This window comes from Pararge aegeria, chromosome 27 (assembly GCF_905163445.1).
Source record: "Pararge aegeria chromosome 27, ilParAegt1.1, whole genome shotgun sequence".
In the NCBI taxonomy this organism is placed as follows: Eukaryota; Metazoa; Arthropoda; class Insecta; order Lepidoptera; family Nymphalidae; genus Pararge; species Pararge aegeria.
In genome coordinates, this window is record NC_053206.1 from 2,110,270 (window position 1) to 2,127,008 (window position 16,739).

The 16,739-nt window shown below is 34.5% G+C and overlaps 1 protein-coding gene across 3 annotated transcripts in view; it reads left to right on the forward strand.

Moving 5' to 3' along the window:
- Positions 1-16,739, forward strand: part of LOC120635660 — a 41,459-nt gene that overhangs the window by 22,095 nt on the left and 2,625 nt on the right. For 2 of the 3 annotated variants that reach the window (XM_039906737.1, XM_039906739.1), the window contains exons 12-16: positions 6,491-6,629; positions 6,916-7,016; positions 9,162-9,267; positions 12,985-13,116; positions 14,821-15,027. In XM_039906737.1, coding sequence (XP_039762671.1) covers positions 6,491-6,629; positions 6,916-7,016; positions 9,162-9,267; positions 12,985-13,116; positions 14,821-15,027 — 685 coding nt within the window. The remainder of the gene's footprint in view (positions 1-6,490; positions 6,630-6,915; positions 7,017-9,161; positions 9,268-12,984; positions 13,117-14,820; positions 15,028-16,739) is intronic. The other variant, XM_039906740.1, reaches the window with a different exon arrangement.

Genomic DNA, 16,739 nt, shown 5'->3' on the forward strand with positions numbered 1-16,739 from the left:
TTAAGTATATAATGTACTTAAGTATATAATGTACTTAAGTATATAATGTACTTAAGTATATAATGTACTTAAGTATATAATGTACTTAAGTATATAATGTACTTAAGTATATAATGTACTTAAGTAAATAACGCACTTAAGTAAATAACGCACTTAAGTATATAATGTACTTAAGTATATAATGTACTTAAGTATATAATGTACTTAAGTAAATAATGTTCTTAAGTAAATAATGTATTTAATTATATAATGTACTTAAGTAAATAATGTATTTAAGTATATAATGTGCTTAAGTATGTAATGTATTTAAGTTTTAGTATAAGTAAATACTGAAGTAAATAATGTACTTCAGTATATAATGTATTTAAGTAAATAATTTACTTAAGTATATGTCGGCGCGAAGGTGTTCTACACCTCATTTACCGGCGTCAAAATAATTAAGATTTATTAATTAACTTCTTTTAAACTGTTTCAATCACAAACTAAGCTTTTACTGACAATCATGTGTTAAAATTCACAACATAATTTAGTAAACACGATTAGTCGGTGTCAACAAGTTTTTACAACAGATGATTGTACAAGCATGCTTTGGTATAAGTACCGGTGGCCGATATCTCGCAGTGGATTATTACTCGAGACGTCGGACCGTTCGGACGTCTGAAAGTATTCGTAATAAAAACAGAAAACAACAAGTTGTGGTTTTAATCGTGATGGATGGAAATATTGAATTTGACGTTGAAGTGACGTCAGTATCGCTGACGTCACTCTTTCTAAAAACAACTCTGAGGCTCTTGAGCCGTCATATATAATGTACTTAAGTATATAATGTACTTAAGTAAATAATGTACTTAAGTAAATAATGTACTTAAGTATATAATGTACTTAAGTATATAATGTACTTAAGTATATAATGTACTTAAGTATATAATGTACTTAAGTGAATAATGTATTTAAGTATATAATGTTTTTAAGTAAATTCTGTACTTAAGTAAATTATGTACTTAAGTACATTATATACTTAAGTATATAATGTACTTAAGTATATAATGTACCTTAGTATATAATGTACTTAAGTAAATAATGTACTTAAGTAAATAATGTACTTAAGTATATAATGTACTTAAGTATATAATGTACTTAAGTATATAATGTACTTCAGTATATAATGTATTTAAGTATATAATGTTTTTAAGTAAATAATGTACTTAAGTAAATAATGTACTAAAATATATAATGTATTTAAGTATATAATGTATTTAAGTAAATAATGTATTATATAATGTACTTAAGTAAATAATGTATTTAAGTATATACTTAAGTACATTATTAACTTAAATACATTATATAGTTAAGTAAATGTATAAATACATTATATACTAAGGTACATTATTTACTTGAGTACATTATATACTTGAGTACATTATATACTTAAGTACATTATATACTTAAGTACATTGTATTCTTAAGTACATTATATACTTAAATACATTATATATGACGGCTCAAGAGCTTCAGAGTTGTTTTTAGAAAGAGTGACGTCAGCGATACTGACGTCACTTCAACGTCAACTTCAATATTTCCGTCCGTCACGATTAAAACCACAACTTGTTGTTTTCTGTTTTTATTACGAATACTTTCAGACGTCCGAACGATCTGACGTCTCGAGTAATAATCCACTGCGAGATATCGGCCACCGGTACTTATACCAAAGCATGCTTGTACAATCATCTGTTGTAAAAACTTGTTGACACCGACTAATCGTGTTTACTAAATTATGTTGTGAATTTTAACACATGATTGTCAGTAAAAGCTTAGTTTGTGATTGAAACAGTTTAAAAGAAGTTAATTAATAAATCTTAATTATTTTGACGCCGGTAAATGAGGTGTAGAACACCTTCGCGCCGACATATACTTAAGTAAATTATTTACTTAAATACATTATATACTGAAGTACATTGTTTACTTCAGTACATTATATACTTAAGTACATTATATACTTAAGTATATTATTTACTTATACTAAAACTTAAATACATTACATACTTAAGCACATTATATACTTAAATACATTATTTACTTAAGTACATTATATAATTAAATACATTATATACTTAAGTACATTATTTACTTAAGAACATTATTTACTTAAGTACATTATTTACTTAAGAACATTATTTACTTAAGTACATTATTTACTTAAGTACATTATATACTTAAGTACATTATTTACTTAAGTACATTATATACTTAAGTACATTATATACTTAAGTACATTATATACTTAAGTACATTATTTACTTAAGTACATTATATACTTAAGTACATTATTTACTTTAGTACATTATATATTTTAGTACATTATATATTTTAGTACATTATATATTTTAGTACATTATTTACTTAAGTACATTATTTACTTAAAAACATTATATACTGAAGTACATTATATATTTTAGTACATTATATACTTAAGTACATTATTTACTTAAGTATATTATATACTTAAATACATTATATATTTTAGTACATTATATATTTTAGTACATTATTTACTTAAAAACATTATATACTTAAGTACTAAAGTATATAATGTGCTTAACACACATAATGTACATTGTACATATGTGTTACTTAAGTACATTATTTACTTAAGTATATAATGTACTTAAGTATATAATGTACTAAGTACTTAAGTACATTATATACTTAAGTACATTATATACTTAAGTACATTATATACTTAAGTACATTATTTACTTAAGTACATTATTTACTTAAGTACATTATATACTTAAATACATTATATACTTAAATACATTATATACTTAAATACATAATATACTTTAGTACATTATATATTTTAGTACATTATATATTTTAGTACATTATTTACTTAAGTACATTATTTACTTAAAAACATTAAATACTGAAGTACATTATATATTTTAGTACATTATATACTTAAGTACATTATATACTTAAGTACATTATATACTTAAGTACATTATATACTTAAGTACATTATTTACTTAAGTACATTATTTACTTAAGTACATTATTTACTTAAGTACATTATATACTTAAGTACATTATTTACTTTACTTGAGTACATTATAGACTTGAATACATTATATACTTAAGTACATTATATACTTAAGTACATTATATACTTAAATACATAATATACTTAAGCTCATTATATACTTTAGTACATTATAGACTTGAATACATTATATACTTGAGTACATTATATACTCAAATACATTATATACTGAAGTACATTATATATTTTAGCACATTATTTACTTAAGTACATTATATACTTAAGTACATTATTTACTGAAGTGCATTATATACTTAAGTACATTATTAACTTAAGTACATTATATACTGAAGTAATTTATTTACTTAAGTACATTATATAATTAAATACATTGAATGAATGAATGAATGAATACACTTTTATTGTACACCAAAGAAACAAAAAAGTAGTTACAAAGATATAATTACAATCAAGAGAGTACAATTAGGTGGCCTTATCGCTACATAGCGATTTCTTCCAGGCAACCAATGGCGTAAAAGGAAAAAACGTAGAAAAGAGGTAGGTGGTGCAATAAATAAGATTAAAAATTATATAAATATAAATAAAATATATATATATATATATATATTTAAATATAACTATAATATATATATAAATACATTATATACATAAGTACATTATTTACTTAAGTACATTATTTACTTAAATACATTATATACTTAAGTACATTATTTACTTAAATACATTATTTAATTAAATACATTATATACTTAAGTACTTTATTTACTTGAATACATTATTTAATTAAATACATTATTTACTTAAGTAACTCGCGAGTATTGGCGCGAGTAACTTGAGCGAGTTACTGGAGCGAGTACTGGAGCGAGTAACTGGCGCTAGTAACATGAGTGAGTAAATTTAGCGAGTAACTGGCGCAAGTTACTTTAGCTTGTAACTGGAGCGAGTAAATGGAGCAAGACTTGTAGCAGTAAATTGAGAGCGCGAGTTACTGGAGCGAGTTACTGCAGTGAATAACTTGAGCGAGTCACTGGAGCGAGTAAAAGTAACTTGAGCCAGTAACTTGAGCGAGTTATTGACGCGAGTTACTGGCGCGAGTAATTGGAGCGAGTACTGGCGCGAGGAACTTAAGGGAGTACTGGAGTAAGTAACTAGAGCGAGTAACTTATGCGAGTAACTGGAGCGAGTAACTTGAGCGAGTACTGGAGCGAGTATTGGCGCGAGTAACTTGAGCGAGTAACTTGAGCGAGTACTGTAGCGAGTACAGGCGCGAGTTACTTAAGCGAGTACTGGAGCAAGTAAATGAAGCGAGTAACTTATGCCAGTAACTTGAGCGAGTACTGGAGCGAGAGACTGGAGCGAGTAACTTAAGCGAGAACTGGAGCAAGTAACTGAAGCGAGTAATTTTTGCCAGTAACTGGAGCGAGTAACTTGAGCGAGTACTGGAGCGAGTATTGGCGCGAGTAACTGGAGCGAGTGACTTGAGCTAGTACTGGAGCGAGTAACTGGGCGAGTAACTGGCGCTAGTAACTTGAGTGAGTAAATTTAGCGAGTAACTGGCGCAAGTTACTTGAGCTTGTAACTGGAGCGAGTAAATGGAGCAAGACTTGTACCAGTAAATTGAGCGCGAGTTACTGGAGCGAGTAACCGGAACGAGTACTTGGCGCTAGTAACTTGAGCGAGTACTGGAGCGAGTACCTGGTGTGAGTTACTGGAGTCAGTAACTTGAGCGAGTCACTGGAGTGAGTAAAAGTAACTTGAGCCAGTAACTGGAGCGAGTTATTGACGCGAGTTACTGATGCGAGTAACTGGAGCGAGTACTGGCGCGAGTAACTTAAGGTAGTACTCCAGCAAGTAACTAGAGCGAGTAACTTATGCCAGTAACTGGAGCGAGTAACTGGCACGAGTATCTTGAGCGAATACTGAAGCTAGTATTTGCGCGAGTAACTTAAGCGAGTTCTGGAGCAAGTAACTGGAGCGAGTAACTTGAGCAAGTAACTAGAGCGAGTAACTAGCGCTAGTAACCTGAGCGATTACTGGAGCGAGTAACAGGCGCGAGTATTTGGAGCGAGTAACTTGAGCGAGTAACTGGAGCGAGTACTGGAGCGAGTAACTGGCGCGGGTATCTTGAGCGAGTACTGGAGCGAGTAACTGGCGCGAGTTACTGGAGCGAGTAACCGAAGTGAGTAACTGGCGCTAGTAACTTGAGCGTGTAAATGGAGCAAGTAACTTGTACCAGTAAATTGAGCGAGTAACTGAAGCGAGTGACTGGGAGAAGATTAATCCTCTCCCGGGGGAGATAATTGTCTCCTGCCCATGCTAGCCGTGCTTGGAGGAGTATGTCTCCAGCCAGGAGCTACTTACGTCGTTTTATTTAATAATAATAATAATCCCTAATTGCCATACACTATTGTTAATACAAGATTTTTAACTGTTTATCAATTTATTATTAACAATATGGCAAATGGCCGCAAACAATGCTTAGCGCTGATTTTCAGTCTGCTCCAGTATAAGACTGAGCAAACAACCGCGTCGCCCGTTGCGTTATTACTATAGCCAAGAGTTAATTTTTAATAAAAAAATTGTAAAATAGAACAAATAAAACGAACACAAACAGTACATATATAACAGTATAAAGTAAACAAGTAAAATTGTGGAAATAATAAAAATTATTATTATTATATTATATTATATAATTAGCAGAGAATTAGTCTTGACTAGTCATGTTTGGGGGCGTGGCCTACTCGGACGATGCCGTGGCGTGAGGCAAGCGGACTTGGGGCGTGAGGGACGCGCGGGGTACAAGGCTGCGCGCACGCCAAACGGAGCTCACCTGACGACAAAATAAAATAACTACCGACAATGTGTCCCAACAACACACACACACGCAACATTCACAGCGTCTTCGCCGGCGAAGACGAGGGCCCCGATTTCTGACGTCATCCGGACGTGGATCCTTACCACGGTCACGGGGGCGTTCGGACTAAACAATGATTAGTCCAAAAGTCCACCAACAGTCAGATTAACGTCGAACCGAGCCGAGGTCCGAGTCCTCGCAGGAGGCACCCTCGGGTCGACGTCTCCCATACTCCCCCCGATGTCGTCGAGCCCTGGGGCTCTTCTCATGGCGAGCTTTCGCGCTCGCCCCACTCCCCCGGTGACGCCGTAGCAACCCCTTAGGTGGTTATCGGCAAGTGTCCTTCCGAAAAAGCAAAAAACGGAGCTCAGTTCGTCTTCAGCACCAGAGATAGACTGACGTTATAGTTAATTGCTGTCCATTTGCATAATCATTTCATGAAGTGTTTCTTAAGTTGATAATTATGAATCGTTTTCTTTAGTTTTTGTTTATTAATTGTTTTTTTTAGTTAAAATAGATCGTAATTGCTAAATATATATTATAAATTAACAAATACATTTCGTTCTCCGCAGACGATACACGGTGCTAATGGATCACATAGCTATAATGCATTCACCGGAGAGTTTGTGCAGCGTGTGCGGTCTGAAGTTACTCAGCGACGAGGATTTGGAACGTCACAAGCAAGTCAGGCACGATAGCGATCTTGTCAGGGTATGTTTTTGACTGTAACAATATTAATATTAAATAAATAATCCCCATCCCTACTCCCTACTAATATTATAAATGTCAATGTAAGTTTGTTTGTTACGCTTTCACGCAAAAACTATTTCACCGATCCTCGTGAAACTTCGTACACATATTCTTGGAAGTGTTAGGAGAAATATAGAATACTTTTTATACCGACGTTACGCTCGGTCCCTTTGGGAGAGGGCATGAAAGTGTGTTGATAAATTTACTCTTAAAAGGTGTAATTTATTTCGTATTTTGCCCTCCACAGTGGGACAACGCGACGCACTGCGACACCTGCGACGTTCTATTCGCTTCGGAGGACGCGTACAGATTGCATTTGGGCGTGTCCATCAAACACGACAGCGAATTGTAAGTAACCACAATTTTCTATTTTCTCCATTGCTACGTTGTCGTTATACCGCGGACGCGTACGAAGCGCTTCGCATCTTCGTTTCTGATCCGCACCGCTAGGATCTGGAATGCCCTTTCAGCTCCCATTTTCCCCAGTGTTAGGTTCGGTAATATACGGATTTTAAATCACCGTCATCCCACATAAATTATTATTATTTAAAAATGTTTTATTACTTTAAGAATGTAGAACTTGTTACTTTTATTGATTTTAACTACGTCAAGAATATTTATTAGATTATTAGATGGTTAGTTGGCTGATTTTAATGAAACCAGCCAATGACATCGATGCAGAAAAACATCGACCAATCACAACCCACGGTGGCGGTGGGGTGATTGGACCGACAAAAATAGACATCGAGGTTGATGACGGGTCAGTCGGGTAGTGGATGGGAAGGTGGAAAGACGAATACAAAAAGTGTGTAATATTAAGAAGAAAAAGGAAAAATTATAATTAAAATATTAAAAGAAGAAAGTTGTGTTATTTTCACTGACCCTTCACCAGTGCCTACAATATGAGTACCTTCAAATAGAGAGTGAATAGGTATCTTCTAGGCAAGCGCGCTCAACCTTAGGCTGCATCATCGCTCACCTATTATAGTATAAAGGACTACGTAATCGATAAAAAAGCTTGGGTGTGAATTATTGCTCTAACCAGGTTGCTCGTCTAATAATTTAAAATGACATTGTGAGATGGTGATAACAAAAAAAAACACCCGGCTAAGTTTGTTGTGGGCTTCTTCTTAGACCAGGACGCGTTTGAAACCCTCGTAGCTTTCGTTTCAAGTTTACGAATGTGGTTAACGCCATCATCTCACTACCGTGTAATTCTTATGTTCGCATCAAAAGTGCCACCTATGGGCTTTATACTTGAATAAAGATATTTTTGACTTTGATTTTGACTTTGACTTTACCATCAGGTGTGATGACAAGTTATTTTCTATTACTAATAAATGTACCCCTGTAGTCGGATACAATACTTTTCAAAATTGTTTTATAATACATTTCAATTCAATATGAACCTCTTGGTTATAAATAATAAATAAATAAATATACACACATCGCCATCTAGCCCCAAAGTAAGCGTAGCTTGTGTTATGGGTACTAAGGTGACTGATGAATATTTTTATGAATAAATACTTATAATATACAGTTATGTATCAAAAATGAATGGTCGCAGTGATCCGGTTCCAACATCTTCTTGGTTATATTACACTTATATGTAGATCAACCCTTAAACAGCATCAACACTTATTATCAGGTGTGATTGCAGTCAATGACAATGCTTCGGCAATGTACCCTCTACGCACGTTTAGCTCCTCCATTTTTTTTCCATCGTAAAATTATTAAATTTAAAGAAAATTATATTTTTTTGTCATATTTGATCGTGGTGAATTTTTGTCGATCGTTTCATTAAATAAAAGGAAAAAAATGTATGGAATTTTAATTCGATTCTTGATGGTTTTTGTAATTTTTAAAAATTCTGAGCGAGTTTTTAAAAAATTTTTTGAGCTGTCCTTTGGAGACAGCTCATAAAACATCCAATACCGATATTTTTTCACGACTAAAAAAAAAATAGGCGTTTTTTTGCGCCATATATCTATCTTAATATATATAAATCTCCTGTCACGATGTTTGTCCGCGATGGACTCCTAAACTACTGAACCGATTTCAAATTAAATTGGTACACCGTGAGCAGTCTGGTCCAACTTAAGAGACAGGATAGCTTAGATCTTTAAGTAAAGTCACAATTTTATTTTATTGCAAATTATTTGTCTATAATTCAGACAGTCACATGTTATATGTATATACAACTATACTCATTAGCGATACTGAATACTTTAAAAACAAAATCAAACGCAGACGAAGTCGCGGGCAACAGCTAGTATATATATAAAATAAAGTTGTGTTAGTTACAACATTTATAACTCAAGAATTGCTGGAACATTTTTTATGATATTTGATTTTTTGGGTTCCTCTTAGACCGGAATAGGATTGATAAGTATTGAAAAAACATTCATCAAAAAAAAATTGATCCGCGGTACGAATTTCGCCTGGACAGCTAGTACATATATATAAATATATTGTTATTTCTATTTTCCACAGCATCAGTCAGCATTTGAGAGCTAAATGTAGCGAAGAGGAGGAATTCATCAAATGCCCCAGTCAGTATAAGAAACCAGAGATTCCCAGACCGCTCACATGTGAACAGGTAATCAAACATACAAACACATATCAATTGCAATTCACTCAGCACAATACGTAATGTTACATTTATTTTGATGTACTTTTACTTTTTACCTGTTTTGTGTACCTAATAACAATAAATAAATAAATAAATAATACAATATTTAAAATAAATCTTTGGCAAATCGTTTGGGCGCAGCCATTTTTATTTTTCATTAAATAATTTTATGAATTTTCAAAACGCATCTAAAAAATTCAAAAATGTTTTATTCATGTGAAGACCTTATTACAGACACTTATGAAGCGTTCATACATTTAACATGTTACACTAATGTAAGTGACGGTGATAACTGCATTCGTTAACTTCAAACTTAAGCTAGGAGAGTTCCAAACGCGCCCTGGTCTAGGAAGAGCCCACAGCAAACTTAGCCAGGTTTTTTTTTTGTTATTACCATCTCACAGTATAGTTAATGTTGAGCAATTCTTACCCAAGCTTTTTTATCATACATGTAATCCTTAATATTATAATAGAATTTTTCTATAAGCTTACGTTTTATATAAGTTAGTGACGGTGATAACTGCATTCGTTAACTTAAAACTAAAGCTAGGAGGGTTCCAAACACGCCCTGGTCTAGGAAGAGCCCACAACAAACTTAGCCAGGTTTTTTTTTGTTATTACCATCTCACAGTATAGTTAACGTTGAGCAATTCTTACCCAAGCTTTTTTATCATACATGTAATCCTTAATATTATAATAGAATTTCTCTATAAGCTTACGTTTTATATAAACTTTGAACTTATTGAGAGACATCTCAAGTATTTCATCTGGTAATTTGTTACAAATAGATATACAATTACCCTTAAATGAATTACTAATTGTATGCAGCCTAGTAAACTGCACTACAAGTTTATTTTTACTTCTAATATTAATATTGTTACAGTCCACTTTCTTTTTAAAATTTGTTATATTTTTATGTGTAGAATAAAACATAGAAAAGTAGGAAAACTGTTTAATGTTATATATAAGGGGATGTTCAAAATAAAATAAAAAACATTTACAGAATAAAAGCATTGTCTCTACCTCTATGAGGTATTTTTTTAAATACAGTCAAACCTGGGTTAGTGAGAACTGAATAAGTGAGAAAACTCTATAAGTGAGAGAAATAGCCAGGACCCGTCATTTTAAGCTCCCAAAACCTCTATTAGCGAGAAACAGAAAACTTTGTAAGACAGAGTCGTTTTTCCCTCACGGACCTCCGTAAGTGAGACTGCTACTTATCTATACCTCTATAAGCGACAGTCGAGCAAGACGACAAAATTTATGAGTTAGAGAAAAACATTCAAAATACAAAAACAGAAACCCAAACGAAATTCACGGATTTTTTAAAATGTAAATAAGTTCTAAATAAAATAAAATTACATAGTGCATGAATATGTCTTGTTATTGCTGCGTACCTCTATAAGAGAGAAACGCTACCCATGTACGTGCATTAGCGAGAAACTCGGGTTAGTGAGAAACCTCTATAAGCGAGAATGAGATTGTGCTCCCTTGAACTCTCGCTTATCCAGGTTTGACTGTATATCGTCATTTTAAAACACTCTTATTTTTTTTTTTATAAATAAAAATAATATGAAAATATACGTATCGCCATCTAACCCCAAAGTGAGCGTAGCTTGAGCTATGGGTGCTAAGATAGCTGGTGAATAATTTAAAAATATAATACACGTAAATACTTATAATATACACATAATCACGCACACTGGAAAACATTCACATGCATCACACAAACATTTTCCAGTTGTGGGAATCGAACCCACAGCCTTGAACTCAGATAAAGGGTCGCTGCCCACTGCGCACATCGGACGAATGATATGTTCATAATTGGTATGATTTTATTTGTCTAATGCGATATAGCATGTATCAACTACAACCTAGTGGTTAGGATTTCGGCTTCGCTTTCGGGGGGCCGAGTTCGAATCCCAGCACGCACTTCTAACTTTTCTGAGTTATGTGCGTTTTAAGCTATTCAAATATCACTTGCTGCAACGGTGAAGGAAAACATCGTGAGAAACCTGCATGCCCGAGAGTTCTACATAATGTTCTCAAAGGTGTGTGGAGTCCACCAATCCGCACTGGGCCATTTCGGTTGACTAGTTCCTAAACTCTTCTTATTATGGGAGGAGACCCGTGCCCTTGAGTTGGCCGGTAACGAGTTTTTATGTCGAATGTTATATAGTGCATGTATGTACTTTTGTATGTTTTTTTTTATATATAAAAATACAAGAAAATTCTCGGCCTGTTGTTGTTTACGTCAAAACTTAAAAAAAAAAATCTTAGAGTTTAAACACACTATACCGAAAATACGCGTCCGAAGTTCCGTGGCTGATTTTACGTTCCGACGCATTCGGCGGAATTCTACGAGCCTCCCTACCCCCAGATCTTTGTCGATAATCGTAGCGAACTTTGGTCGCGTATAACGTGTTGTTATACAAAACATTGCCGCCGAATCGGTGCCAAACTTACGCCCGACCAAAGTTCGACTGTACGCTATAACGCGACTTAATTTCGGTTTAGTGTGTCATCAGTAATAAAATATCTTGCAGGCGTAGTCACGACGAACTTCGGTCGCGTATTTTCGGTATATTGTGTTTAAACACTTAGTCGGTAATCGGTAATCCCTACTATCCCTACTAATATAATAAACGTGAATTTAAGTTTGTTACGCTTTTCACGCGAAAACTACTGGACCGATCTTCATGAAACCTTTTTAAACATATTCTTGGAGTTATTAGAAATAACATAGTTTACTTTTCATTGAAACAAAAAACTTACCTAAGATAAAATAATGTTTGGGAAAAAATCCCCAATTTCATATATGACTATAGGTGATGTAGTACGCTGCCTCACAAAATTACGCGAGCGAAGCCGCAGGGCACATCTAGTATAGTAAAAAATGTATGTGATTTATTTTATCACTATTGACCTTGTCCATCAATGGTTGTCTAGAGAAGATCGTTTAAAGAGATAAGACCGCCTTTGCGCATTATTTTTCTCTCTAATTTGTCATATCACAGCAGCAAACTCCTTATTTAAGGCTTAGCCATACTGAATACTTTAATTTTTTTAGAACTACAACTAAATTGAATGCCACATCAAAAAACAAAATCAAACGCAGACAAAGTCGCGGTAACAGCTAGTGATATATACTATGAGTGATTCGCACATTTAAAACAAAAATTGGTTATGCCAGTATGAGAGCAAATCAGTTCCGCTCTTAATATCTAGGAGTCGCTGTACGAGACAGAAATATACATCCTACTACATATATATTATTATTTTACGATGCGCGCGCAGGATGTCGGATTTTTATTATTCCACTCAGGGAAAAGGCAACGGTATACCACTGTACAGCCATGTCTTCAATGTTTGTATTTATTATAAATAAGTTATTTGATTGAAGGCATAGAACTATAATGTCTTCAGTGGAATATTTTTTTTTACTTGTTTAAGTCACCTGAATTAACAGCAGCTTGGTGATAGCATATCAAAATACAGGTGTCACCAACCCTTTTCCCGCGGGTCTCGTACGAGGCGACTAAGGGAGTATGTATAACGGAGAGCCAACCCGCCTGCCCAGCGTGCTGATTATTGGCGAACCCTCCCGTTGGGAGAACCCTTTAGTCCAGCAGTGACTGTTATAGGTTATTTATAATGAGGTTATAACGAGATATATTTTTTCAGTGTGGTATAAAACTGCCCACCCTAAGGAAGTACCACGCTCACTTCAGGCGCGAACACCCAGACAAGACGAGAACCTTCTACCCGACTATGAAGAAAAAGGTCATGTGCGAGCTGTGCGGGCGGTTCTTTAAAGTAAAACATGAGATTTTTTTTGTTTTGGACCACAGATATTTTTTTGGCACAGCCTGTATACAGGTTTTTTTTTTAAATTTATTTATTTCATTGCCTAAGAGGCATATTTAAAAAAATAAGATACATCTATACTATTATTAGTATGAATGCGAAAGTGTGCCTATTTGTTTGTATGTTTGTTATATATGTTATGATCAATCACTGCACTGATACAGTGATACTATGCTGGGCAAAAAACAAGCGGACGAAGTCCCGGGCAACATAATTCACCATAATCAACTCATTACCGGCCCACTACAGGGCACGGGCACTTCATACATGCACAAAAGCACTGCATACCCTAAAATTTTCATAAAACTGGAAACTGAGGGGAATTTTGCCATTTTATGCCATTTTACTTCTTTAAGCTTACCCTAGTCCGCCTGGCACGCCACTGGGCACGGGTCTCCTCCCACGATGAGAAGGGTTAGGGCTTCATTCCACCACGGTGGCCCAGTGCAGTTTGGTGGATATCACACGCCTCTGAGAACATTATGGAGAACTCTCAGGCATGCAGGTTTCCTCGAGTGGTTATCCTTTACCGTTAAAGGAAGTTATGTTTTAATTGCTTAAAACACACGTAACTTAGGAAAATTAGGGGTGCGTGCTGATTTGAACTCTGGCCCCTGGGAGTGAGGCCTGCGTCCTAAACACTGAGCTGTCACCGCTACAAATATAGATAAACACAATTATTCAGACACATAAAGACACATAAATACTAAATAAAATAATTAACTAAATAAATAAATATACTACGACAATACACACATCGCCATCTAGCCTCAAAAGTAAGCGTAGCTTGTGTTATGGGTACTAAGATGACTGATGAATATGTTTAGGAATAATATACATAAATACTTAGAATATACATATAACCCAGACACTGAAAAACATTCATGCTCATCACACAAACATTTTCCAGTAGTGGGAATCGAACCCACGACCTTGGACTCAGAAAGCAGGGTCGCTGCAAACTGCGCCAATCGGCCGTCAAATACTATTCGCAAGGTAGCCTATTGCTTGAAGCGATCCTCTTCAGACCACCTTCAGGTTATATTAAAAAGGGTGACTTTTGTATTGATATTTTTTTTTTAATTTGAAAGCAGAAATAGTTCTCAGCTAGGGTGCGAAGGCGGCCTTATAACTAAAAGCGATCTTTAAAGGCAACCTGAGCGTGCAAAGCCGATAAAAAGGTGGACAGGGTCGAAATCGATCAAAGACATTTTTTTTCCTCTACCATAAAGCATCCGTTGCTTTATTAAATATTACAATCTAGCCTATTTACTTAACCAATGAGTAATCTAATATCAACTAAAGCAAGTGTCACAGTTATTTTATAAAGTCGGCAATTAATTGAACTTTGGTATATTTGTTTACATTGATTTTACCAAATGATCGGATAATTCTTATTGAATTAATAAATAGTTTTAAAGAAATAATTAAAATTATATTTTTTATTTTTATAATATATAAACATAAAAATACAACTCATGAGAATTCAGTAGCAAAAAAAAAGTCTAAAAAAATATTTTGCTTCTTTTTAGAAATTTTTTAAGATGGTCATGTCGAAATTCCTCAAAAAATCGAAAATAAAATCCTACCTCCTAAACTATAAAAAAAAAATTTTTTTTTTGTTAACCTATTCGAACTGTTTCCTTGTTCCAGGCGCAATGGCAATACGTTGAGCACCTAAGGCTGCACACAAACGAGCGACCGTTCTCGTGCGAGCACTGCGGCAAGACTTTCATAACGAACCGCCTTTTGTGTGCGCACCGCTACGTGCACGGCGTCGGACGCGCACGTCCCGATATCAAGTGCAAACTTTGTGGGAAGACATTCGCGAATAAGGGCAATCTACATAGGCATATGGGCGTAAGTGTGCTAGCCAATGGCGTGCATAGAGGGTATGCACAGGGTATGCAGATGATGAAGGAAATTCTTGACCTACCAATGCATACATTTAAAAAATGTGTAAAAACGCATCTAGTACAGCGAGGTTACTATACATTTGATGAATTCCTCAATGACAAGGTATATTGGAAGCCGCCAGCCTCGCTCTCATCTCCCGCAAGATAGCAAAATGATTGTAAATGTTGATGTTGGAAAAGAGCAACTACTGAGTTTCTTGCCGGCTCTTCTCGGTAGAATCTGCTTTCCGAACCGGTGGTAGAGTCACACAAACATACATACTTGACGTTTCAAAAGTGCTTATAAAGTAGGCCTACTTGAAATAAATGAATTTGAATTTGATATTTGACGGCCGAGTGGCGCAGTGGGCAGCGACCCTGCTTTCTGAGTCCAAGGTCGTGGGTTCGAGTCCCACAACTGGAAAATGTTTGTGTGATGAACATGAATGTTTTTCAGTGTCTGGGTGTTTATCTGTATATTATAAGTATTTATGTACATTATTCATAAAAATATTCATCACTCATCTTACTACCCATAACACAAGCTACGCTTACTTTGGGGCTAGATGGCGATGTGTGTATTGGTCATAGTATATTTATTTTATTATTTATTTATATAAACTAAAAATCTCCAGTAGGTACGAGTATGAAAAACTTAAGTATAGGCATTGTAAGAGGTTTACTTATTGAAGTGAAACTTCTTCAGAATCGTTGTGATTTCAAACCGGATGCAACGGAAAAAACGACAGCCATGAGACGCAAATACAAAAATGTGTAGGATGAAGCCGGCGAGAGAATGAGATAGGACACATGTGTTCAATCCATGTTTGCGCCTGGGTATTAGAAAGTTTTAGCATAAGTGTGTTGATTGTTGATGAATTTTTATTTGTGTCAATATTTTCATCTCCTTGATAAATTAATTTTAAAATTATGCCAAAAACTCTTTAGTTTTTGGCATAATTTTAAAAAAACCGCAGTTTCACTTTAAAAAATGTTACTCACTTATAAGTGTTCGGTGAGTTTTTCCCTAAAAGCTGCAGGTGAGAATTGGAAGATATCGATGCCGGGTATCTTTTTAGATAACTCGTTGTATTTCGCACATACGTATAATAGGCGCTTGTATCCCAAAATAGGATTTAGTAAATAAATAATACTTAATAAAAACAAACTGTACGTTCTACCTATGGAGGGTAGAGGTAAGGAGAGTCATCTGTGTATATGAAAAAGTGTCGTCAAAATGTATTAAATTAGGATGGCGCCACATTTGCATCAGGGCAACTCTTAAAAGAAGCGCCAAATATAAATATTGTTAGAGTAGGCTTGAAAAATAAACAAGGAAGTATGGAGATACAAGGAAGTAAGGTTATATTTACCACAATATTTTGTACAACGTAAGTTGTTGAAATTCTCAATAATTAACTCCTTTAGTCGATAATAACATTAAATTTTTTAACTCGGCATACTTCAATTCATCTACGATTGCTACATTCATACCATACCCTGTGCATCCACCAGCGCCATTGTGGAGGATTTTTGAACTGTTATTTAGCGCAACAACTGGACACTTTTTCAACTTTTCTCCCATATAAGATGACTCTCCTTACCTCTACCCTCCATAGTTCTACCTTATTGTGCTGTTGTATTTGTATCTCTATAAATTTTCTCTGTGGTGTACAA